The 26,989-nt window shown below is 43.0% G+C and overlaps 1 protein-coding gene across 1 annotated transcript in view; it reads right to left on the bottom strand.

Moving 5' to 3' along the window:
* Positions 1–26,989, bottom strand: part of Glg1 (golgi glycoprotein 1) — a 124,332-nt gene that overhangs the window by 16,856 nt on the left and 80,487 nt on the right. Inside the window, exons 10-20 of the mRNA XM_045142114.1 lie at positions 26,421–26,522; positions 23,843–23,996; positions 20,279–20,416; positions 15,382–15,468; positions 10,865–10,927; positions 9,217–9,330; positions 6,257–6,345; positions 5,441–5,558; positions 4,284–4,376; positions 2,619–2,756; positions 160–283 (exon numbers count right to left, since the gene is read on the bottom strand). Of these exons, the coding sequence (XP_044998049.1) occupies positions 160–283; positions 2,619–2,756; positions 4,284–4,376; positions 5,441–5,558; positions 6,257–6,345; positions 9,217–9,330; positions 10,865–10,927; positions 15,382–15,468; positions 20,279–20,416; positions 23,843–23,996; positions 26,421–26,522 (1,220 nt within the window). The remainder of the gene's footprint in view (positions 1–159; positions 284–2,618; positions 2,757–4,283; positions 4,377–5,440; positions 5,559–6,256; positions 6,346–9,216; positions 9,331–10,864; positions 10,928–15,381; positions 15,469–20,278; positions 20,417–23,842; positions 23,997–26,420; positions 26,523–26,989) is intronic.

Raw genomic sequence — 26,989 nt, 5'->3', positions numbered from 1 at the left:
TTCCATTTTCCTGCATGATCTTCAAAGAACAGGAAGGTTCTCTGCTTGTATCTAAGCTCTTCTCTTAAAATTCATGGGCAGCAAGGCACCTTTGTTTAATCAGGTAACTACATTCCCTAATAGCGCCATTATGTGACACTCAATGAGCCAGGACGGTACCTGTGTTTTGGGTGATTTGGCGTTTGGTTATCATCTGTTTGCATTTGGGATCCATCAATTCGCTGTTTTTATTTTGCTTCAAGCACTGCAACATGTTTTTAGAATCTGCTTCTAAACAGAACCTCTGCAAAGAAACAAAATTTTTGAAAACAGCTATCAAAACTGGCAAATAATCTATCAGTGATCTCATGTACATCAGAGAGCTCATGAAAGCAACAGCACAAAGGCCTCAATTGGCTTAAGAGGGACCAGCTAAACATGAGTAAGTGTCCAGCTAAGTCTCTTGCTTTACTTTTTCTCTTCTATATTTCTCACATGTCTCTCAGCTACCCCTCTGGTCCCTATTCTACATGGGTTTGAATCCTATTACTATACTGTATGAAATTACACGTCATTTCATGGGTATAACTGCTATTTAAGTATAAATATAATAACATTTCACCAGGTGGCCATTCATCCCTCAACCTGTATCTCTCCAACCACAGTTGGAAAACTTAGGAAATATCCACTAATGTGAACAGGGAAGTGGAGTAAGGACCCATCTGGTTTACCTTAAGTATAGGGCTATAATACTACCAAACACTGCAAGGCCAGCCTTCAACTGATCTGAGCTCAGTTAGTGGATTAGTGATTACTTCCATCTCTGTTTGCTGATTCACTTATCTAATAGTATCATAGTGTCTGAAAACTTTTGGTTGAGATATTTCAGCACCAAGACTCTTTTCTAAGTTTTGTTTCAAGGTTTATTTATTCACTATGCAGTCTCAGGCTCGCCTCAAATTTAAAGTGATCCTCGTACCTCTGCCTCCCCAGTAGCAGGATTAAAGGCACGTATCACCATGCTGGCTATATTTATTAATTTATTTTTTTGGTATTTTTGAGGTAGGGGCTTATTGTATCCCAGGCTGACCTGGAATTCACTCTGTAGTCTCAGGGTGGCCTTGAACTCAAGGCGATCCTACCTCAGGCAACACTCCTACCTCAGGATCCTGAGTGCTGGGATTAAAGGTGTGCACCACCTCACCCAGCGACTGATTGATTGATTGACTGATTGATTTTGATTTTTCAAGGTAGGGTCTCACTCTGTTCCAGGCTGACCTGGAATTTTCTATGTAGTCTCAGGGTGGCCTTGAACTCACAGTGATGCTCCTACCTCTGCCTCCCAAGTGCTAGGATTAAAGGTGTGCACCACAATGCCCAGCTTCAATTTATTTATTTAGTTTTTGTTTTTCGAGGTAGAGTCTCATTCTAGCTCAGGCTGGCCTGGAATTCACTCTGTAGTCTCAGGGTGGCCTCAAACTCTCAGCGATCCTCCTACCTCTGCCTCCCGAGTGCTGGGATTAAAGGCGTGCGCCAGCGCGGCTAGCTTCAATTTATTTATTTTTATAAATTTAACTTTATTTATTTTTCAGGACAGGGGATTGAACTAAGACCTAGAGTATAAGTCCAGTATGTTACCCAGCCCCTTGTTCATTTATTCTTTTTTTAAAAAATTCTTATTTATTTCAGATAGTCAGAGAGAAGAGAGGAGAGGGACAGTCAGCATGAATGGGCCTCCTGCCACTGCAAATGAACTCCATATAAACATGCCACTTTGTGCATCTGGCTTTATGTGGGTACTGGAGAATCAAATCCAGGATGGCAGGCTTTGCAAGCAAGTGCACTTAACTGTTGAGCCTACTCCTCAGCCCGAGCATTTTATTTATTTATTTTGTTCATTTATTTTATTTTCGAGCCAGGGTCTCACTCTAGGCCAGGCTGACCTCAAACTCATAGTGATCCTCCTACCTCTGCCTCCTGAGTTCTGGGATTAAAGGTGTGTGGCACCACACCCAATTTCAGCATATTATTTTCAAGGAAAACTAAAACTAAATTATTTGTTTCCTTAAAGTCAATTCACTGGGGGAATAATTGAAGCAAGGCATTTAGAAGAGAAAAATACTGAGTATGGAAGATGATCTAATTAGGAGTTGATAGTGACTCTCAGAATACTCACCCTGGACAGTTAGCTCAGCTCTGTGGTTTTCCAGCTTGAGCAGCATCCACATTACCTGAGGAGCTTGCAGACAACATACCTGCCTCAACCCCAGAAGGTTCTGATTCACCATATTTGGGGTAGGGTCCAGGAATAGCCAAGCTTCCAGGTAAGGCCAATGCTGCTGGTCTAGGGACTGGAAATGTGGAGAACCACCCCCCCACCACTTTTAAATTATATCTTTGTTTGTGTGTGCATGTGCATGTATAGGCACACCAGGGTCTTTTGCTACTTCAAATGAATGCCCATCCAGCTTTATGTGGGTAGCTGGGAAATTGAAGCTGGGCTGGCAGGTCTTGCAAGCAAACACATTTAACTGTGGAGCCAATTCTCCAAACCTGGAACCACCATCTTGACAGTGCCTGACAGGTTGAAATGGAAAGAAGATTACGTTATTGTCACTTATGCTATAATTGGTCTTTACCTTTATCATCTGCTTACAGACTCGCATGAGTGTATAGTCCAGTTCTGGGTCCATCATTTCTGTCTCCTGCAGCTTAAATACTTTCTGGTGGCAACGGGTACTCAGCTGCTTCTTGTTTTCTTTCAAGCATTCAATAATCTATGATGTAAAGATTTATGATCAAGTTGGGGGATATACTGAGGATTGATAATCTATCTATTCAGTATTCAGTAGTATAAGACATATAGGCAACAAGAGTTGGGATTCTCAGCACTCGGGAGGCAGAGGTAGGAGGATCTCCGAGAGTTTGAGGCCACCCTGAGACTACATAGTGAATTCCAGGTCAGCCTGAGCCAGAGTGAGACCCTACCTCGAAAAAACCAAAAAAAAAGACAAAGAGTTGGGATTCTCTCACTAAGGAATAGGGCCAAAAGAGGACCAAATGGTAAAAAATTCATGATGACTAGCAGGCTATACTGGAATCTAAAGGGAAGGAAACCCATTCAGATTTTCTGTTATCTTCTGCTTTTTCTTTTGTGTGTGTGTGTGTGTGTGCCTTTGTGGTGCCCCACATGCTTGCCTGTGGTGAGGGTCGCTTGCCTGTGGAGGCCGAAATGGAATGCCTGGTTAACGGCTTCATTACTTTTCTACCTCCCTTGTTTTGAGCTTGAGTCACCTTTTACTAATTCTGGAGCTTGTGGGGCTCTGATTATTCTAAGATCTCTGCTCCCCTGGGGTACTGGAGTTACAGGTGGGCATGGCCATGCTCATCTGGACATTTAAACTCAAGCAGTCTCAGGCCATTATGCTTGCTTAGAAGGCACACATAAGGACTGGGTCAGCCTCCAGCCCTCTTCTGCATTCTTTTTGTTTGTTTGTTTTGAGGTAGGGTCTCACTCTAGCCCAGGCTGACCTGGAATACACTATGTAGTCTTAGGGTAGTTTCAAACTCATGGAGATCCTTCTACCCTCCACCTCCCAAGTGCTGGGATTAAAGGCGTGTGCCACTACACCTGGCTTCCCTTCTGCATTTGCCAAGTTTTCCTGACTAGAAAGTAGGAATAATCCAGGAGATTCAATTCAACTCAATGTATACCACATGACAACATATATGCTAAGTATGTCTTGGCTTCATTTGTTAGCCCTGACAAATAAATTTCAGAGGGTAGGCTATAAATAGTTACGATTAAAAAAAAAAGGCCAGGCATGGAGGTGCATGCCTTTAATCCCAGCACTCAGGAGCAGAGGTAGAAGAACTGCCTGAAACTGCAGAGTGAATTCCAGGGCAGTCTGGGGCCTAAAACAACAAACAACCAACCCAAATAAGCAAAATAATAAACAAACAGAAATGTAGAAGAGAAAGTGATAAAAGCAGTCTGCTATAGCATTAAACTGATTAAATGTGATGGTTCTTGTTTTACCAGCAAAGAATTTCTTACTACAATGTTATCTTGATACACTTCTACAATTAAAAAGTTAAAGTGAGGGCTGGAGAGATGTTTTAGAGGTTAAGGCACTTGCCTGCAAAGCCTAAGGACCCATATTTGATTCCCTAGTACCCACATAAACTAGATGCACAAAGTAGCACATGGGTCTGGAGTTCATTTGCAGTGGCTACAGGCCACTCTCCTTCTCACTCAAATAAAAAGTAAATAAATAAATAAAAAGTTAAAAGTGAAAAGTTACCTGAGCATTTCCATATTGCACAGTGGAACAGTAGTTCTTGATGTCACTCTTGCAGGCTTCATACAGATCTGGTTCCAAACGGATGTCCTCTGTCTGTATGAGAGGGAGGCAGTGTGGAAAAGTGAGCTGATTTTAGGCTGGAGGTGTCAAACAAACTTACTTGGTGACTGGATATTGTCTAGTGACCATGACTTCTAGTGTGGCCATGTAGCAGGAGAAATGGGATTTTCATTCAGTTCTGCTACCAACTAGTCATAAGGCCTTTAACCCTTCTTCACACGTGTCTACCCTGAAATGCCGTGTCTACTCCTTTATAGACAACTGCTGTAAGATGAAACAAAGTAACAGATACCACATTAAAGGTACTTTGCAATGTAGGGCACTACCTTTAATATTATTTCTCAAAGTGAGGGAACCAAAGCTTACAGACTGACACAAATTTCCATTATAGTAGGACATTCAGGTCAGCCCCACTTAAAACAATTTTTTCTCCTACAATGTATACTGTGGATGAATTCAACAATCCATTCCCCCGATGAGGAATAAGCTCATGGTATTTCCCAGGCTCTGTTGTTGGGCAAGAAGGGGGTTACAACAATCTGGGCGTGATGGCCCACGTCCTTAATCCCAGCACTCGGGAGGCAGAGGTAGCAGGATTGGCGTGAGTTGGAGGCCACCCTGAGAATACAGAGTGAATTCCAGGTCAGCCTAGACTAGAGTGAAAACCCTGCGTGGAGGTGGGGGTAGGATAAAGGGCACAACCTGACACACTCAAATTAAAGGGAAGAAATTTATTTTATGAGGACCCTTTTTGCCTGAAAATGAAGAGTAGAGCAGGTAGTCTAGTACTTGCAGCCATGAGTGGAAACTAGTCTCAGGATGAAACTGATGCCATAACAGCAGAATGGAGAGAAAAGACTCTTAATTCTTAAGGCTATTACTGATCCAATGATTATATTTTAAGTTTAATGTATGTCCTACAGCTTGAATTCCATATCAACCCTCAAAATAACAGTGAAAGAAGCAGCTAAGTGTCATATGGTAAAATTTTCACTCGTGACGCCATGTGTCCCGCTTTACAATAGTAGCTGAAAACTTCCCCCCACCTCGTCCATCCCCACTGGTCTCACTGCTGACCCGTTTCTGAGAGGCATTACCATCTCTAGCTCCTCCACACGGAGCTGCTTGCGGCACTTCAGGGACACCCTATGCTCCTTGGCTTCCTGCAGAGTGTCGTTGCGCACAGTGGTGCTCAGGCAAATCACCACGTCCACCCTGACATGAAAGAAGAAGGCAAGAGACTGACTAGAGCCACACTGGGCAGACTGAGAGCAGGGCTAGAGCAGGGCACAGGACTCACTAGGAACCCAAAACTTTTATGTACACATACACACAAAAATGGTTTTTGGTCATGTTTCTAATGTCTTTCCTGTAAGTCCAACTGTTTAGCTAGTAGTCTCTTCTTTATGTTACTGCTGACTTGAAATCACTCTGTAGCCTGAGGCTGGCCTCCATCTCGCAGTGATCCTCCCACCTCTGCCTCCAGAATGCTCGCATTAAAGATGTGCACCATCATAACTGGCTTTCAAATAATTTTATATTTTTTCATTTTTCAAGGAAGAGTCTCGCTGTAGCTCAGGCTGACCTGGAATTCATTCACTCTTTAGTCTCAGGGTAGCCTCAAACTCACAGTGATCCTCTTACCTCGGCCTCCCAAAGTCTGGGATTAGAGGCATGTGCCACCATGCTTGGTCTTCAAAGAAAAATTTTTCTTTCTTTTACTTAGTTTTTCAAGGTAGGGTTTCACTTAGCCCAGGCTAAACTGAAATTCACTATGTAGCCTTAGGTTGGCTCTGAACTCATGGTGATCATCCTACCTTTGCCTCCAGAGTGCTTGGATTAAAGGTGTGCCCCACTACGCCCAGCCAAAAAATTTTCTTTAAAAATAATAGTAATTAAAAAGAGATACATACTTTTTTTTGATATTGGGGCAAAGTTTCAGCACATCCTCCTTGCAAGCCATTTTAAACTTGTAAGAGAATCGAAAATCCTTCATCTGCACCTGTAAAATGATGAGAAAGAAAATCAATAGTTCTGTGGCAAGCTATAAACTCAGCAGGGTTGGGTGGCATTTTAGTAATACAGTTTTCAGAACAGATGTAGCATACAGATACAGTTGGTAGAGTGCTTGCATAGCACGCATAAAGCCCCAGGATCAATTTACAACACTGCACTAAAAATTGAGCATAGCGCCATATGCCTGTAATCCCAGCACTTGGGAGGTGAAGGTAGGAGGATCAGGGGTTCAAACATGTTCAAGACCAGTTTGGTAACCAAAGATCCTATTTTTAAAAGAGAAAGGGATGGAGAGATGGCCTAGTGGTTAAGGCGTTTGCCTGTGAAACAAAGGACCCAGGTTCGACTCCCCAGGACCCACATAAGTAAGATGCACAAGGTGGCACATGTGTCTGCAGATCATTTGCAGTGGTTAGAGGGCCTGGAATGCCTATTCTCTCTCTCCCTCTCCTTCTCTCTCTCTCAAGTAAATAAATAAATAAAATATTAAAAAGAAAAAAAGAGAACAGAAGACTTCTCATGGAACCCAGTGGAACTGTGGTCTTTCAGACTTTACCACCAGCTGATCTCTCATAGCTCCTCATGTTACCCTTCCAATCACATAGTTGATTCTCCCTAGCAAAAGTAGTTTTCTCCTAGATCTTTGCATGGTTTGCTCTGACACTTATTTCCTTCAGGGTTCAACCATAGTATCCTTCTTGAAGCCCCTTCACCCTCTAGCTCCAGCCCTGGCTTTGCTTCTTCCTTGAACCACCCTAGACTGTACAGTCATGGGATACTTCTGCCATTTTTCTCTTAATATAAAAGCCTGCACTCTGTCTCTCCCTCTTTCTCTGTTAAATAAATAAATAAATAAATAAATAAATTTAAAAAAGGGGGGGGGCTGGAGGGATGGCTTGGCAGTTAAGGCATTTGCCTGCAAAGCCAAAGGAACCAGGCTCGACTCCCCAGGACCCACGTTAGTCAGATGCGCAAGGGGGCGCACATGTCTGGAGTTCGTTTTCAGTAGCTGGAGGCCCTTGTGAGCCCATTCTCTCTTTCTCTCTTGCCCTCTTTTTCTGGTCAAATAGATAAATAAATAAAAGTCTGGAGTCCTGCAGGGGAGAAGCATTCATTATCTGGAAGGAATGTAGTCAAGTGGCTGAGCGCTCTGAGAAATGGTCAATCACCTCAGTTGACTGACCATCCTCTTTGCAGGAGGTGCCTAAAATACCCAATACATTCTTAATTTCTTGTAGCAATTACGAATACTGTGACCCAACCTTCTTACTTAAATGCAGGATGAGTTGTGTGATTTAAAAGACAAAAAGGGTAGCCGGGCGTGGTGGTGCACGCCTTTAATCCCAGCACTTGGGAGGCAGAGGTAGGAGGATTGCTGTGAGTTCAAGGCCATCCTGAGACTCCATAGTGAATTCCAGGTCAGCCTAGGCTAGAGTGAGACCTTACCTCGAAAAACCAAAAAAAAAAAAAAAAGACAAAAAGGGGACTGGAGAGATGGCTTAGTGGTTATGGCGCTTGCCTGCAAAGCCAGTATACTGAGGTTTCACTTCCCAGGACCCACTGAAGTCAGAAGCACAAAGTGGCACATGCATCTGGAGCTTGTTTGCAGTGGCTGGAGGCCCTGGAGTGTCCATTCTCTCTGCCTCTTTCTCTCAAATAAGTAAATATTTTTCAAAAATAAATAAAAGACAAAAGGGGCTTGGGAGATGGCTTTAACTGTTGAGTGCTTGCTGTTGAGACCACCCAATTCTGATTCCCTAGCAACCATATAAGTAGCTTGGCATGGGCATGCATACCTGTAATTCCAGTCCTAAAGCAGGTAAAGTACAAAAACTGCTGGGGCTTGCTAACCAAAACACATAGCAAAATCAGCAGCTCTGGGCTGAAACTCCATCTCAAGGATAAACAGGTAGATGAGCAAAAAGGACACCCAATGTCTGGCCTCTGCATGCATGTGCACAGGGCTTAAAGTCCAGTGTACTGAGGCACATCTAGACCACGGAATTGAACAGTCATACAAAATCACACATTCCAGGGCTGCAGGGATGGCTCTGTGGTTAAAGGCACTTGCTTGCAAAGTCTGCTGGCTGGGTTTGATTCTCCAGTACCCACATAAAGCCAGATGTACAAAGTGTTACATGTGTATGGATTCTGTATGCAGTGGCAGGAGCTCTGATATGCCCATTCTCTCACAATTTTTTTTTTTTTTTTTGGTTTTTCGAGGTAGGGTCTCACTCTGGCTCAGGCTGACCTGGAATTTACTATGTAGTCTCAGGGTGGCCTCGAACTCTCGGTGATCCTCCTACCTCTGCCTCCCGAGTGCTGGGATTAAAGGCGTGCGCCACCACGCCCAGCACAAATTTTTAAAATATTAAAAAATCCATACATTCCAGTAATACCAACTGTTGTGAGCACTGTGGCTGGAGCAGGAAATACCTTACTTACCCCTATCTCTTCTACACTGAATGCTCTCTAGAACTGTGTCTCATTTATCACTGAAAGCCAAAGAGTCTAGCAAAATGCATGGTCATAGAGAAAAGCAGCATTGCTTGAGAACAGTTGTGTTTTTTGTTTTGTTTTGTTTTCCTCAAGGTAGGGTCTCATTCTAGCTCAGGCTGACCTGGAATTCATTATGTATTCTCAGGGTGGCCTTGAACTCAAGGCGATCCCCTTACCTCAGCCTCCTGACTGCTGGGATTAAAGGCATGTGCCACCATGCCTGGCTTTGAGAACAGTTCTGAATAGGACATATAATTGGAAGCAGTAACTTTTCAAGGATAGCAGAGGTGCTTAGATGTTTCCAAAGAGGAAGGATTTCAGTAATCACCCAACAAAACAAGACAGGAAGTCAACTGACCAGTTGGAAGTGAGTGACTCCAATGGCACACTTCTCATTCATATCTTTCTGGTGTTTGTTCTGTATCAGACACTCCATCAGGTCCCCAGAGTCTATCTGGTTGTCTGCCACATCCTGCAGAAGACAGTACACGTATATGTGTGTATGGGTATGTGTATATGTATACATACACACACACACACACACACAATTTTTTTTTTTTGGGGGGGGGGTTTCAAGGTAGGGTCTCACTCTAGCCCATACTGACCTGGAATTCACTCTGTATTCTCAGGGTGGCCTCGAACTCAGTGACCCTCCGGAGTGCTGGGATTAAAGGCATGTGCCACCACACCCAGCCCTGGCTATTTTTTTAGGCAGTACATTATTTACACTTTATAACAATTAGTGATACAATCTATAGGAGTCACCTTTGGGAATAGAAGTGTTTCTGGAAGCCTTCAAAAAGAGGTATGGTGGGCATGGTGGTACATGCCTTTAATCCCAGCACTTGGGAGGTAGAGGTAGGAGGATCACTGTGAGTTGAGGCCACCCTGAGACTATACAGTGGATTCCAGGTTAGCCTGGGGTAGAGGGAAACCCTACCTCAAAAAAACAAAGCAAACAAAAAAACAAACAGAGATAAAGCCTGGGTGTGGTGGTGTAATGCCTTTAGTTCCAACACTCTTGAAGGCTGAGGTAGGAGTCTGACACTGGCCTGGAGCTACAGAATGAGTTACAGGTCAGTTGGGGGAAGGGGGAGACAGATATCACAAATTCTTCAATATAAGCCTGAGAAATCACAAGATAAAAATTTAACAAAACATTCAGCATAATAAAATTCATAGCTCAGATTGTTCTAAATGAAGAAAGAACATGTATTCTGAAGGCTTTTATTTTTTTCCTTCAGCACTTGGCTTTTGGGATTGGTATCTAACAATCTATCAGATTAGATAGGTTGTGAGATCCTAAGGTGTCCCACAATTTAGATAGTTCAGTAAGTGCATAAATATTAAGTAATAAGGTAACAGAATACACTCAACACTAAGGGTACAAAGAACACAGCTGGAAGAGGAAGTCTGCTAACACTTCCCGACAAGCAACAAGCAACTCAGCCATAACCCTGGGAGCTTCCCCGCTGCATTTTCCCTTTTTCATTTGGGTTTTGAGACAGGATCTCATGTCAGAGCCGACTCCTCACTCTAGCTGAGGATGATTTTGAACTTTTGATGCTCTCCTACTTCTAGCTCCTGAGCCCTGAGATTACAGTTAAGTGCTACCATGATTAGTTTTATGTGGTGCCAGGACTGAACCTGGTGCTTTGTTCATGCTATGGAGACATCCTACCAACTAAGCTATATTCCCAGGCCCTGCCACATCTTTTCTTATCAATGGCATCAAATCTACTGCTCCAAGCTATATGCCTGCTCCACCTTCAAAGTGATACTAACTGATGTAATTAAACTCTGCATTAATCACTTAGGGTTTCTTTCCCAGGAGGATGGCCCCTCTCTTATGGTCTTGTTAATCACTCCAACTTTTAATTGTTAAAGCTGGCTGTCATTTGGTCGGAATGCATACTGAAGAAAGAGATGAGTCAAGAACTTTGGGAGCCAGAGTTCCAATGTATGTGGTTCTGCTTCTAACCCTTGCTCCTCCAGACATCACTTACGTGGCAAAAGTTCTGAATTATGGGCTCACAGGCTCTCATCAGCAAGGCTTCTATTTGGATATCCTGTAGAAAATTAAATAGATTAGTCATTCTGGCTTTACAAACAGCAAGAGGTAGAAGAGGAATCAGCAGTACTGAGGGGCAATCAGTCTAACAAGTACAGTTTAGAAACTATTCTAATAGGTAAATTAAAATTAGGTCTCAGAATATATAAAAGTACTCTTACCCTCAAAATGCCCATTTCCCACAGGGAACTAAACCTGAGCAAATGAAGTGGAAGAATTAACAAAGGAGGGATGAAGAAATATTTGCCAATAATATTAGAGCATGTAAAACCTTTGGAGTTTTTCCAAAATGTGAAGGAGCTCAAATTAAAAATAGGTAGCTGACATCTATTCCTATTCAATTCTCATTTCAACCAGATGATAAGCCACAACTTCTTGAAAATAACTACTAAAAGTCCTTAGCACAACAATCCTAGGTCACACAAGCTATGAAGTAACAACTCCCATGAAAGAGCAATGCATCCAAATGTCCTTATTAGCCTGTAGGGACAATGAGAATGGGAGAGAAGACAGCAGGTAAAAGAGAAGGCAACAAACTTGAAAACTAAAAGGCAAAAGAAGGACTAGCTAAGAAATATGATTTTATTTACTGCCAATTTCAATGACTCAAATAAGCACTGCAAAGCTTATGACAAGCTGGTGTGGTGGTGCATACCTTTAATCACAGTACTTGGGAGGCAAAGGTCAGCCTGGGCTAGAGCGAGACCCTACTTCAAAAAACAAACAAACAAAATCCCTTTTTCTCCATTTTCCCTCCTTTTCTCCTCCTTCTGATTTTCCTTCCTCCCTCTGCCCCGAAGGCTTTTTACTCCTCCTGGTCCTACCCCACTTTAGACAGGATCTCATGTATCCAAAGCTGGCCTTGAACTCAAGTAGTTACAAATGACTGAACTTCTGATCCTCCCACCTCCAACTCTTGAGTTATAGGGAATACAGGTATGCCCATCAGACCTGGCTTTATGTTATGTTAGGGATTCAAGCCCTTGGCAAGTACTCTTAACATCTGAGCTTTATCTCCAGCCCTATTTCTCTGATTTCTATCTCCACAAGGTAACTACTGTAGATAAAGATATTATTTATATGTTTAATATATAAATAAATATATTTGTATACAAATATTAAAAATATATGTATGTGTGCACACAGAGACAGGGTTTCACGTATCCCATACTGTCCCCAAACTCTCTATGTAGCTGAGCAACCTGCCTCCACCTTCTGAGTGCTAGGATTACAGGATGCACTACCATGCCCACCTCCTGCAGGAGTTGAGTTATCCTGTAGTAACATTTTTGGTTAATTTCCCATCACAGAAACAACACAGTGAATTTCTGGTCAGCCTGGCTAGAGTGAGACCCTACTTTGAAAAACCAAAAAAACACTTACTATGTACTCTCAGGGTGGCCTTGAACTCACATGATCTTCCTACCTCTGCCTCCCAAATACTGGGATTAAAGGCATATGCCACTATGCCCAACCTACAAACCCTATATTTCTATTTTAACAAGTAGCCCAGGCTGGCCTTGAATTCCTGATCCTCCTACCACCATCTCTTCAGCAATTTCCTACTGGTGTGCACCACAACTGGCGATTTCTTTTTCTTTTTTAAAGATTATTTTATTTTTATTTATTTGAGAGAGAGAGAGAGAGAGAGAGAAAGAAAGAAAGAAAGAAAGAAAGAAAGAAAGAAAGAAAGAAAGAAAGAAAGAAAGGAATGAATGGCTATTCCAGGGTCTCCAGCCACTGCAAACAACTCCAGTCACAGACGCCATCTAATGCATCTGGTTTTACGTGGGTACTGGGGAATTGAACCTGGGTCCTTAGGCTTTGCATTGCAAAAGTGCCTTAACAGCTGAGCCATCTCTCCAGACCAATCCCTATACTTATAAACAGTAGGTTTATGCTCATGATTTTTTGTTTTGCTTTTGTTTTTTCAAGGTAGGGTCTCACTCTGGTCAAGGCTGACCTGGAATTAACTATGTAGTTTCAGGGTGGCCTCGAACCCACAGCAATCCTCCTACCACTGGCTCTGAGTGCTGGGAGTAAAGGAATGCACCACCACGCCTGGCTCACTCGTGAGGTTTTTAACCTCATGTTTTATATTTTAGTAGGTTTCAGGGTGAAATAGGGTAAACATGTGTGTTCAATTTTTTACATGAAACTGGCAATCCCAAGCTTTTATTAAATATATAAACATAAATGTATTAAATACATAAACAGGGAGCCAGACATGGAGGTCCATGCCTTTAATCCCAGCACTTGGGAAGGACAGTAGAAGGATCACTGTGAGGCCAACTTGAGACTACATAGTGAATTACAAGTCGGCTTGGGCTAGAGCGAGACCTTAGCTTGGAAAAAAAAAAAAAATGGTTCCCAGAAAGCCAAACGTCACATGTTCTCTGTCATATGGGGTGCCTAGCTACAAATGATTAAGTGATTGGACTTCTATCTGAGTAGGAATAAAACTCAGTAGCAGAGGCCAGTAAGCTAGAAAGGGGATAAAAAGGGAATAGAAAGGGGGGGGGTGACTTGATAGGATGATATTATATGTATGTACATGTGTGTGTGCATGTGCACACACACACAGAGATTAATGGGTGTGAAAAGGCCTAAGTGAGGTCAGGGGATGAGAGTGAGTAAAGAAAAGGTGGAGGGAGGGCTAATCAAAATCTAAGAGGATATAAATAAATCATATGGAAACCTACTCTTTTGGAAAATGGAACAGAAGCCATAGATTGTTACTAGAAAATTTTCAGTGGCAGGGATGGGATACCTTCCAGTGAGTTGTTGGCCAAGGAGGTCCCTGATAACCCCCAAACATTACAGACCATTGCTGAGGCACTTGGTTTCCCACCAGAAATAGATGGTAAGACCTATTGCTCAAGACTCCACATACTTGGGCTACAAGGTCACTGGGAAATCCTGCTGGAGCTGAGCTGAAAACCTCCGTGCAGACCAGCCGACAGAAAGCTGGAAAAAGCCACACTGCATGTAGTTCAATGGGAAAGAGAGAAATCACCAGTGAAGATAACCAACAGTGGTCACTGCAAACCTTATATTTGGCCAGCCATGCCAAATGAGCCAACGGGTGCAATAATGACATGTCTGTTATGGAGGAAACCAACTGCTCTCTAATTGGACTTGAGGCCTGCTCCATGGGAGGGAATATATGCCTGATACTTAAAACCCATGACAGGGGTAGTCATGAGCCCTAGGGGATGAAACATCTGCTGGTGTCTGGCTAAATGTATATACTATGCTCACCAAACAGCCTGGTAAGCACTTCTCTTAATGTTCATACCAATATATTAATGCTACACTTACTTTTGGTTAAAGAAGCTCCTCTTTTCAGATGGCAGTGACCTTAGGATGACTCAGAAGGCACCATGATGCCGAGAAGAAGTGAAAGAGGAGTGCTCAGCACTGAAACATTTCTATCACACCTTCCAAGACTCAGGGTCCATTGAGGAAGAGGGGTCGGAAAGAATATAAGAGCCAAAGGAATGGAAGGACTCCTTACAATGTGCTCTTCCAGACACAAAATGGCCTGGATATCCATGATCTCGCAGTGATTGACACTACCTACACAGGACCATCATAACAGGAGGAAAAGATGATGACATCAAAATAAAAGAGACTGATTGAGAGGGGGAAGGGGCATGATGGAGAGTGCATTGCAAAGGAGAAAGTGAGGGGAGGGAGGGAATTACCGTGGGTTATTGTCTACAATTATGGAAGTTGTCAATAAAAAAATTAAAAAAACAAAAACCAAAGTGTACGTATGTACACATACACACAGAGGCTGGAGAGATGGCTTAGCAGTTAAAACGCTTGCCTGTGAAGCCTAAGGACCTGCATTTGATCCCTCAGAATCCACCTAAGCCAGATGCACAAGGTAGTACATGCATCTGGAATTTGTTTGCAGTAGCTGGAGGCCCTGGTGCACCCATTTTCTCTATCTGTCTTTCCTTCCCTCCCTTTCAAATAAATAAATTAAATTCCTCCCAAGTGCTAGAATTAAAGGTATGTGCAACCATGCCTGGATAAATAATTTTTTTTAAAAAAATATACATGTTTGGAGAGAGAGAGCTGGAGAGATGGCACAGCAGTTAAAAAAAAGTGCTTGCTTACAAAGTCTAAGGACTTGGGTTCAATTCCCCAACACCCACGTAAAGCCAGACCCAAAAAGAGGCACATATGTCTGGAGTTCATTTGCAGGAGGTGTTGACACACCCATACTCATTCACTCTCATTCTCTTTCTCAAATAAGTAATTAAAAAAACCCATACAAACAGTACCAAGTGACCTCACTGAAAGAATTATGTTATGAATGTTTAATGTCAAAGACCTGAAGTGTAACAGGAATTTTTTCTGTAGAGTACAGACACAGAAGAAAAGAGCAAAAACACCCAGGCTGCCTGCAGCCTCTTCTTCATGGATCTGCTCACAGCTTACCTCAGATTCCAACTCAGTGAGGTTGCCCACTATGTCTCGGCACTCAACAGCCAAGTCATCCAGATGGTCCTGGAGGCACTCAAGCTCCTACAGAGAAAAAGGAAAGCCTTTAGTGTCCAACAATTCCGTAAGTAAGGGAGGGTGAAATATCTGTTATCTACTCCTTTTGCACTGGTTCTTCCTTCCATTTCCTTTAAAAACTGACTGAACATACACAAAAGCTTCATTTGATTTGTCAAAGTATGACTGTTGAAAGCTGGGCATGGTGGCTCAGGCCTTTAATCCCAGCACTTGGGAGGCAGAGGTAGGAGGATCACTGTGAGTTTGATGCCAGCCTGAGACTACATAGTGAATTTCAAGGCTAGAGTGAGATCCTACCTTGGACATGGGGGGGGGGGCGCGAACTATGCATGGAAATAGAATTATTTTTTCCATGTAGATGAGTGAATTGAGGTTCAAAGAAAAAAAGACATTTAAAAAAATTTTTGTTCATTTTTATTTATTTATTTGAGAGTGACAGAGAGAGGAGGAGAGAGAGAGACAGATAACGGGTGTGCCAGGGCTTTCAGCCACTGCAAACAAACTCCAGATGCGTGCACCCCCTTGTGCATCTGGCTAATCTGGGACCTGGGGAATCGAGCCTCGAACTGGGGTCCTTAGGCTTCACAGGCAAGCGCTTAACCACTAAGCCATCTCTCCAGCCCAAGAAAGACATTTTGATGTATTCACCTCAAACTTAAGCCTAATAATGAGTAGGCATTCATTCCATCACATCATTACTTCTCCATATTGGAAACTGCAAGTAAGAAGCAGCCTTGAAAAGTACTTGATGGGCTGGAGAGATGGCTTAGTAGTTAAGGTGTTTGCCTGAAAAGCCTAAGGAACCATGTTTGGCTTGCCAGATCCCATGTAAGCCTGACACAGAAAGGTGAGGTAAGTGCAAGGTCACACATGTCCACAAGGTGGCACAAGCATCTGGAGTTCAGTTTTAGTGGCTGAGGCCCTAGTATGCCTCTCCCTCAAATTAAAAAAAAACAAAAAACAAACAAAAAAAAAAAGTGCTTGGCCCCAGGTGAATTGGCACACACCTTTAATCCCAGCACTTGGGAGGCAGAGGTGGGAGGATCACCATGAATTTGAGGCCAACCTGAATTCCAGGACAGCCTGGGCTAGAGCAAGACCCTACCCTGGAAAACCAACCAAACAAACAAAAAAGTACATGCTTGCAATGATTGTGAAACTGCAAGTTATGTGGGAACTAGTACTTGCTTAAAGACACATTAATACTTGAACAAAGAGTGAACCCAGGTTTACAGGCTCCATGTGCACTACTACAGAACCCCATCTTGAATTACAGTATTAAGTCACATATAGCCAGGCATGGTACTGCCTGTGTATAATATCAGTGCCCCCACCCCCCGTTAGCTCAGATTGACCTGGAATTCACTATGTAATCTCAGGGTGACCTCAAATTTGCCGCAATCCTCCTGCCTCTGGCTCCCGAGTGCTGGGATTAAAGGTGTGCACGACCACACCTGGCTCTGAACACATATTTTTATTTGCAAGCAGAGACAGAGAGACAAACAGAGACAGAATGGGCATGCTAGGGCCTCCAGCCACTGCAAAACCACTCCACATGAATGTGCCACTTTGTGCAACAGGCTTTACATGGGTACTGGAGAATTGAACCCACACTATCAGGGTTTGTAAGCAAAGGCCTTAACCACTGAGCAACATGTCTCGTCTCCACCTCCACCCCCAGCCCTCACGCAACTTCTAGGGCAGCCACAATATGGGTACATGCCAGAATCTATGAACACATGAATGTATTTACAGTTTGCTTTTATATACATACAAACATACATGCATACATATGTATATATATATATGTATATACATAATTTTTTTTTGAGGAAGAGTCTCACTGTAGTACAAGTTGACCTGGAATTCACTGTCTCAGGGTGGCCTTGAATTTAACAAAAATCCTCTTACCTCTGCCTCCAAGTGCTGAGATTAAAGGCGTGTGCCACCACATCTAGCTGCTTATACTTTTGTAAAAGCATGCATTTGGTTTATAAAAGCAGAAAAAGAAAGAGAAAGGCAAGATAAAATAAAAGCAATTGCCTGTGGATTCTCACTGCTAAGTCTACCTACTTTTCTGAGTTCGAACTCAGAAAACACAATCTTTATTCTCCTCTTTCTTATCTCTTCTTTGGATTATGGTCAAAATTCTAGCATCCTTATCCTGAAACTCTGGGCTTTCTTCCTGTTTACTTTCTCAGCAAATCCCGTTTTCCTGGGCTGGAGAGATGGCTCAGCAGTTAAAGGTACTTGGATGTAAAACCTGAAAGCCCAGGTTCAATTCACCAGTACCCAGATGTACATGGCAGTATACGTGTCTAGAGTATTGTTTGCAGTGGCAAGAGGCACCCATTCTCTTTCACTTACCCAATAAATAACAAGAGGTCAGTCTTGCCTACAGGAAGACCCTACCTCAAAAAAAAAAAAAAAAAAAAAAAAAAAGCTGGACTTGGTGGCATACACCTTTAAATATTTTATTTTTATTTATTTATTGACAGAGAAAAAGGGAGAGAAAGAGTAAACGGGTGTGCCAGGGCCTCCAGCCAGTGCAAACAAAGTCCAAATGCATGCGCCCCTTTGTGCATCTGGCTAACATGGGTTCTGAGGAATTGAACCAGGGTCTTTTGGCTTTGCAAGTAAAAGCCTTAACCACTAAGCCCTCTCTCCAACCTGGCACACACCTTTAATCCCAGCACTTGGAAGGCAGAGGTAGGAGGATCGTCATGAGTTCGAGGCCACCCTGAATCTACACAGTGAATTCCAGGTCAGCCTGAGCCAGAGAAAGAAACCCTACCTCAAAAAAAGAAAAAAAGAAACAAAGAAAAGCCAGGAGTGGTGGTGCATGTCTTTAATCCTCCCAGCACCTGGGGAGGTAGAGGTAGGAGGATCATTGTGAGTTTGAGGCCACCCTGAGACCACATAATGCACTCCAGGTCAACCTGAGCTAGAGTGAGACCCTACTTTGAAAAACCAAAAAATAAAAACTCAGAAGACTTATATATGAGCTGGGCATGGTGGTACATACCTTTAATCTCAGCACTTGGGAGGCAGAAGTAGGAGGATGGCTGGAGTTTAAGGCCACCTGGAACTACAAAGTGAGTTCCAGGTCAGCCTGGGCTAGAATGAGATCCTCCCTAGAAAAACCACATACTCTTACATGATGCTGGAGAGATGTAATAGCAGATAAAGTACTTGAGTTTGAGCCCCAGACTCCATGTGAAAAGTGAGAAGACATGGGCTGAAAAGATGCCGTAGTGGCTAAGGCAGGACCTACGTAAGCTAGTTGCACAAGGTAGTGCATACATCTGGAATTTCTTTACAATGGCTGGAAGCCCTGCTGTGCCTATTCTCTCTCTCAAATAAATAAATAAAAATAAAATATTAAAGTAATAAATAGGGCTGAGAGATGGCTTAGCCATTAAGGCGCTTGCCTGGGAACAGAGATTCGATTCTTGCCACATAAGCCAGATGCACAAGGTGGGACATGTGTCTCGAGTTTGTTTACAATGGTAGAGGCCTAGTGTGCCCATTCTCTCTCTCTTTGTACATAAATAAATATAAAAAATAAATACTTCTAAAAAAAGTGAGAAGACATAAAAACAAAATAAAAAACAAAGTGAGAAGCCATGGTGAGTTTCTGTAATCCCAGTATACTGTTGCTGAGATGGGAAGAAGAAACAAAGAGAATTTCTGGAAGCTAGAAGCAAGCCCAACAGACTTGCTTCTTTTTTTTTAAATGGGGGAGAGAGAGAAAATGAATATTGGTGTGCCAGGTCCTCCAGCCACAGTAATCAAACTGCAGATGGATGTGCAACCTAGTGCACATGTACAACCTTGCACACTTGTGTTACCTTGTGCGTCTGGTTTACATGGGACCTGGAGAGTTGAACATGGCTCTTAGGCTTCACAGGCAAGTGGCTTAACCACTAAATCATCTCTCCAGCCCCAGAGACTTAAGTGAGAAACTCTACTTCAAAGTGAGGTACACAGGTAAGGACCAACTTGAAAGTTGTTCTCTGGCCTCCACATGCTCACAATGATATACATGTCTGTTCTCTCCCCACCCCATCTACCTCTCTTCTCTCTCCAAATCAATCAATCAATCAATCAATCAATCAATCAATCAATCAATCAATCACAAGGAGGCACATGCATATGGAGTTCGTTTGAAGTGGCTAGAGGCCCTGGTATGCTTATTCTATCTTTCTCCCTCTCTCAAATAAACAAACAATGGTATGCCTGCACACATGAACACACTCCTCTTTTATAAGTTGGGAATGGTGACACATGCTTTCATCCTAGCTCTTAAGAGGCTAAGGTAGGAGTATCATTGAGCTTGAGGCACAATGAGTTCCAGGAGGTCAGTCTGGATTAGAGTGAAACCCTGGCACCAAAAAAGGGGGGATGGGCTAGAGAGATGGCTCCATAACAATCTGCACAAGAATGATGAGGCATGAGACCACCAAGTTCAAATCTCCACAACACACATAAATAGCTGAGTATGGCTACTCATACCTGTAACCCCAGTCCTGTGGGGAAACAAAGGCCTCAGAACTGCTGGAGCTCATCAAATAGCTCTGGGAGCAGTAAGAAACTCTTGCTTAAATAAGAATGGGTAGAAGAGCACTGGAGCAGGACATGTGATGTTATGATCTGGTCACTGCAGGTGAGAGTATGGGGCACCACATGGGTACATGCTTGGCCTGGCTCAAATAACATCTGTGAAGTAAACACTGAGGTAGATTTCATGAGTGTACTACATGAAACTTGGCTCACTAACATTAACAGAAAACAAACAGGAAGCTTGGTCACCTACCTGCCCAGTCTCTGTTTTCTCACTACACCATTTTCCCAGATCTATTAGGCACTTATCCTGGAGGGCAGGATCCAGCTTAACATCCATGGCACGCTGGTGTAGGATCCTTTGAACTTCAGCACGGCATTCCCGAGAGAGCTACATGAAAAAATGAACAAGACTTTAATTAACCTTGCAATTTGCAGTTTGTCTCCTAAACTTTCTTTCTTTTAGTGTTTTTTTTTTTTTTTTTTTTTCACGGTAAGGTTGCTCTCTAGCCCAGGTTGACCTGGAATGCACTGTGTAGTTTCAGAGTGGCCTCAAACTCACGGTGATCTTACCTCTGCCTCCCAAGTCCTGGGACTAAAGCCATGTGTCACCATGCTGGGCATCTCCCAAACTTTCTACCTTGCATCTCTTCCTGAATAAGAATGAAATGCTTTAGGAGCTGTGAAAAGTCTTTTAGGACTGTACAGTAAGCATTTTCTAATATACTATGTAAAATAATATATTTCTCTGAAAATAGTAAGAGTTTCGACTGGAGAGACAGCTCAACAACAAAAGTGCTTGCTTGCTTGCAAAGCCTAATGACTATGGTTTGACTTCTCAGTATGCATGTAAATCCAGATCCACAAAGTGGCCATGCATCTGGAGTTCATTTGTACTAGCTGGAGGCCCTGGCACATCCAATTTTGCTGTCTCTCTCCTTGCAAATAAATAAATATAAAAATAAATAAAAAATTTAGAGCTTCGGGACTGGAGAGATGGCTTAGCAGCTAAGGCATTTGCCTAAAAGTCAAAGGACCTAGGTTTGATTCCCCAGGACCCACATAAATGGTCTCTCTGCTTCTTTCTCTCTCAAATAAATATTTACTTATTTTTAGATTTTTTGTGTATTTTTTATTGATTTGAGAGTGACATATATATAGAGAGAAAGAATGGGTGCGCCAGGGCCATCAGCTACTGCAAACGAACTCCAGATGCATGCGCCCCTTGTGCATCTGGCTAACGTGGGTCCTGGGGAATCGAGCCTCGAGCCGGAGTCCTTAGGCTTCACAGGCAAGTGCTTAACCGCTAACCGCTAAGCCACCTCTCCAACCCTCAAATAAATAAAATATTTTAAAAAATTAGAGTTTCAATTTAGCACAATTAACTTGCCAAGTATGTATATAGGTAGAATAGCACGTCTGCTTCAGAAAAGACTATGTAATATAATTGGCACATGCAGCCAACTACAGAAGCAGTAATTATAGGTCAGGATCAGACACTTCTATACAAAAAATTTTTTTTTGTTTTTTGTTTATTCAAGGTAGGGTTTCACTCTAGTCCAGGATGACTTGGAATTCACTAGGGACTCTCAGGGTGGTCCCAAACTTAGCAGTGATCCCCCTACCTCTGCCTCCGAATGCTGGCATTAAAGGTGTGTGCCACCACGCCCAGCACTTCCATACCAATTATGTGGAATGGGAAGAGGGTCAAAAATTAGTATTTTGGGAGTTGTTGGCCAGGGAGGTCCCTGATGCCCCCAAACATTATAGGCCATTGCCGAGGCCCTTGGTTTCCCACCAGGAATCGATGGTAAGACCCTACTGCTGAAGACTCCACATACTTGGGCTGCAAGGCCACTGAGAAGTCCTGCTGGAACTGAGCTAATAACCTCCCTCCATGTAGACCAGCTGACAGAAAGCTGGAAGAAGCCATTCTACATGTAGTTCAATGGGAGAAAGAGATACCACCAGTGAAGATACTCAACAGTGGACACTGCAAGCCTTATAATTGGCCAGCCAGGAGAAATGAGCCAACGGGTGCAATAGAGCCACGTCTGTCATGGTGGAGACCAACTGCCCTCCAAATGGATTGGAGGCCCGCTCCGTGGGGGGAAACACATCCCTGATACTGAAAACTTAAAACAGGGGTAGTCATGAGCCCTAGGGGTGTAATATCTGCTGATGTCTGGATAGGTATATATACTATGGTTATCAAACTGCCCAGTAAGCACTTCTCTTAATATTTATACTCTTATATTAATGCTCCTCTCACTTGGGGTAGAGAATCTTCTCTTTTCAGATGGCAGTGACCTTGGGACAACCCAGAGGTATCACAGTGCTGGAAAGAAGTGACTGGAGTACTGAGTAACATCTCCATCACACCTTCCAAGGCTCAGGGTCTAATGCGGAAGAGGTGGCGGAAAGAATGTAAGAGCCAAAGGAAGGGTAGGCCTCCTTACAACGTGCTCCTACAGACACAAAATGGCCTGGATGCCCATGACCTCACAGTGCCCTGACACTACCTACACAAGACCATCATAAGAGGAGGAAAAGATCATGACATCAAAATAAAAGAGAGACTGATTGAGATGGGGAGGGGAAATGATTCTTCTACCTCTGCCTCCTGAGTACTGGGATTAAAGCCATGTGCCGTAACACCCAGAAAATTTTATCTTTTAAAAGGTTAATTTAAAAAATATATATTTAATTAATTTATTTATTTGAGAGAGAGAGAATGGGCGTGCCAGGGCCTCCAGCCACTGCAAATGAACTCCAGATGCATGTGCCCCCTTGTGCATCTGGCTTGCATGGAGAATCGAACAGAGTTCCTTGGCTTTTGCAGGCAAACACCTTAACTGCTAAGCCTCCTCTCCAGCCCAGGTTAATTTTATGCTATGTGAATTTCAGGTCAATTTTTTTTTTAAAGCAAGGTTTTTTTGTTGTTTGTTTTTAAAGCTAGCAAGAAAGACTCCACCCTTGGTGCATTTAATGAAGAGGAGCCTCTTACTGCAGTTAGCAGTTGGCAGGATGTAGAGGCCCTAATGAGGACCACTGTGTGAGGGAAATGCCATGATTTCTTAACATAGCTGAGTAAAAACCAAGACAGACATGTAGCAACTGAAATAGTACATTTCTCTAAATGCATCGCCTGATTCTGAATCTTACAAATCAGACTGACCAAAGATCACAAAAGGGTGGCTGGCATCCACAAAAAGGTGGCCTGGACTATTGGTATCCGAGGAGGCGGAAGAAGTCCACGGTCTCTGCATGCTAATATGCAGTGCCTGCAGGAGTACTGCTCCAAGATCATCCTCTTCCCTAGGAAGCCCTCAGTCCCTAAGAAGGGACTGAGGAACTCAAACTGGCTACTCAGTTGATTGGACCTGTTATGCCCATTCACAATGACTGTAAAAAGGAAAAAGCCAGACCCATCACAGAGGAGGAGAACTTCAAAACTTTCCCAAGTCTCTGCATGGCCTGTGCCAATGCCCATCTATTTGGCATCTAAGCAAAAAGGGCCAAGGAAGTAGCAGAACAAGATGTTGAAAAAATAAATAAATAAATAAAGTTCTTTTGAGGCATTAAAACAAAAACAGAAACAACAACAAAAAACTCCCTGAATAAAGAAGTTTCTAGAACAAAGTGTAGCAAACAAATAATGCCGGACATGGTGACACATACCCTAAGACTACACAGTGAATTCCAGGTCAGCCTGGGCTAGACAGAGAGCAAGACCTCGGGACCCCCCCCCCCCCCCGGCAAAAAAAAATAAAAAATAAAACAGAAAACGACAAAAACCGCAACATTGACAGCTTACCCTCCTTCCTTGTTCCTCAGTGCGGTAGGCATGCCTATATAAACAAGAGAAGACAGCTCCAGGAGGCATAAGTTCACTGGTCTCATTCCAACCGTGGGTGTGGCAAAGGCGAGAAGCATCTCCCTGGCACTTTCGGTACAAGACAGAATCCAGCCTAAAGGGTAAAAGAGAAACATCACTTTCCATGGACTTTTGTTTCATTTTGTTTTTAATTTAATTTATTTATTATTAGAGAGAGAGAGAGAAGGAAGCAGAGCGAGCGAGAGAATAAATGGGCACACCAGGGCCTCTAGCCACTGCAAACAAAATCAAGACACATGTGCTACCTGGTGTGTCTGGTTTATGTGGGTACTGGGGAATCAAACCTGAGTCCTTAGGTTTCACAGGAATGCGCCTTAACCACTAAGCAATCTCTCCAGCCTTGTTTTTCTTTGGTCTTTGGTTTTTCAAAGTAGGGTCTCACTCTTATCTAGTCCAGGCTAACGTGGAGTTCACTATGTAGTCTCAGGATGGCCTTAAACTCCCGGCAATACTCTTCCCTCTGCCTCCTGAGTGCTAGGATTAGAGGCGTGCTCCACCATGCCCGGCCCTGTTTTGTTTTTTTAAGGCTGTCTTTAGTAGATCAGGCTGGTCTTGAACTCCTGGTCCTAATGCCTCCACCTCCCATGTGTAGGGACTAAAGGCACGTGCCACCAGGCCTGGCATATGTGTGTGTGTGTGTGTGTGTGTAAATTTATTTATTCGCAAGCAGAGAGATGTGGGGGGCACACCAGGGCCTCTAGCCCCTACAAACACACTCCAAATGCATGTACCACTTTGTGCATCTGGCTTTATGTAGGTACTGGGGAATCAGAGCTGGGTTTGTTAGGTTTTATAAGCAGGCACCTTAAGCACGGAGGAATCTTTCCTACCCATATCTTGTGATTGCTGAATCTAGATAGCATCAAATAGGGTTTCACTCCATTCATAGTTAGGAAAAAGTATTTAGTAAAAAACTGTGGCCAGATATGGCAGTGTACACCTTTAATCCCAGCATAAGAACAGTGGCACGGGAAAACAAGGCATGAAGAGGGGAACACAGGCAATCAACCACCGCGAGTCTACAGTTATGAAACCATTCTCCTAATTCATCCCCATCCTCCAGGATGAGAGGGAGATTACAAAATCAAGTTGTCACTTAATGATAAGTTTTCAGAATAAAAACTGATAAATATTCCAACAACTTTGAATAGTGTAAGAAATAAAAGCATATTCCCATTCTAGTGGAAATCAATTAAGGACTCAAATAATCTTAAGAGTTACAGCTGAAGATGCTTTTACTTCCCACATAGGTACCAGTGTTCTTCTAGAGAGATGTTTGTGGTATCAGAAACATTTTGATGCTGACTTCCAAAGTAGTGGTACACTTGGTACTGACTAGCAGTGTGCTGACTCTGCTTTCAGATATTGTTCTGGAAGCAGTGAAAAAAGGTTTTCTGGGGGTTGGAGATTATTACCTATTCTAGAATTTGAGGACAATTTTATTTTTTAAAATTTTTATTAGCATTTCCCATGATTATAAAAAAATATCCCATGGTAACCCCCCCCCCACTTTCCCCTTTGAAATTCCATTCTCCATCATATTACCTCCCCAGCTCAATCATTGTACTTACATAGATACAATATCAACCTATTAAGTACCCTCCTCCCTTCCTTTCTCTTCCCTTTATGTCTCCTTTTTAACTTACTGGCCTCTGCTACTAAGTGAGGATAATTTTCTAATAATTGTAATAAAATATACAAGTGGGGGATGGGGCAAAATTTAGAAGTATGCTTATCAAGTGTCAAGTCCTGGGCTTAATCCCACATACAGGTAATATTGTCCACAAGAGAAAAAGAATGAGAATGCCTTAAGCTAGTTTTAAAAAAAAATATTTTTGGGCTGGAGAGATGGCTTAGCGGTTAAGCGCTTGCCTGTGAAGCCTAAGGACCCCGGTTCGAGGCTCAGTTCCCCAGGTCCCACGTTAGCCAGATGCACAAGGGGAACCACGTGTCTGGAGTTCATTTGCAGAGGCTGGAAGCCCTGGTGCGCCCATTCTCTCTCTCTCCCTCTACCTGTCTTTCTCTCTGTGTCTGTCGCTCTCAAATTAAAAAAAAATATATATATATATTTATTTAGTTAACAGAGTGAGTGAGTGAGAGGGGTAGAGCCAGGAGGAGGCGAGAGAAGGGGCTAGGCCCTCTATCCACTGCAGACAAACTCCATATGCATGGGTCACCTGGCTTATGTGGATACTAGGGAAGTAAACATGGGTCCTTAGGCTTCATAGACATGTGCCTTAACCCCTGAGCCATCTCTCTAGCCCTTTAATGCTAGTTTTAAAATACGTACTTCCTTGTCAGGCCTGGTGTCGCACGCCTTTAATGCCAGCACTTGGGAGGCAGAGGTAGGAGGATCACTGTGAGTTTGAGGCCACCCTGAGGGACTACATAGTGAATTCCAAGGTCATCCTGGGCTAGAGCGAAACCCTACCTTGAAAAATCAAAAAAATAAAAAAATAAAATAAAATAAGATAATAAAATTTAAAAAAATACTCACTTCCAATCCCGGGAGATGAAGTACTGCAGCTCTAAGAGACGGTGTTCACAATCTTCTACCATTTTCTCTGTGTATAAATGTTCCATCAGACACGAGAGGATCCTGGCCATTAAGGAAGTGAAATTGTAACCACTGAGAAGTATTCTGATGACAGGCTCTGAAACACTCTCTATAATAATATTTCCTTGAGAAATACACAATCAAATATAGTATCCACTACCAACATCAGAATTACTTGGGCACTTAGAATTCAGCATATATAAAAACAACCTGGGCACAGCTGCTTTATCCCTTTTTTTCTTTTTATTTTTTAAAATTTTTTTTGGTTTATTTTTATTTATTTATTTGAGAGCAACAGACAGAGAACGAGGCAGAGAGATAGAGAGAGAGAGAGAGAGGGAGAGACAATGGGCGTGCCAGGGCTACCAGCCACTGCAAACGAACTCCAGACGTGTGCGCCCCCTTGTGCATCTGGCTAACATGGGACCTGGGGAACCGAGCCTTGAACCGGGGTCCTTAGGCTTCACAGGCAAGCGCTTAACCGCTAAGCCATCTCTCCAGCCCCCTTT

Source organism: Jaculus jaculus, chromosome 1 (genome assembly GCF_020740685.1).
Source record: "Jaculus jaculus isolate mJacJac1 chromosome 1, mJacJac1.mat.Y.cur, whole genome shotgun sequence".
Taxonomy (NCBI): Eukaryota; Metazoa; Chordata; class Mammalia; order Rodentia; family Dipodidae; genus Jaculus; species Jaculus jaculus.
This window is presented reverse-complemented; position numbering and strand designations above follow the sequence as displayed.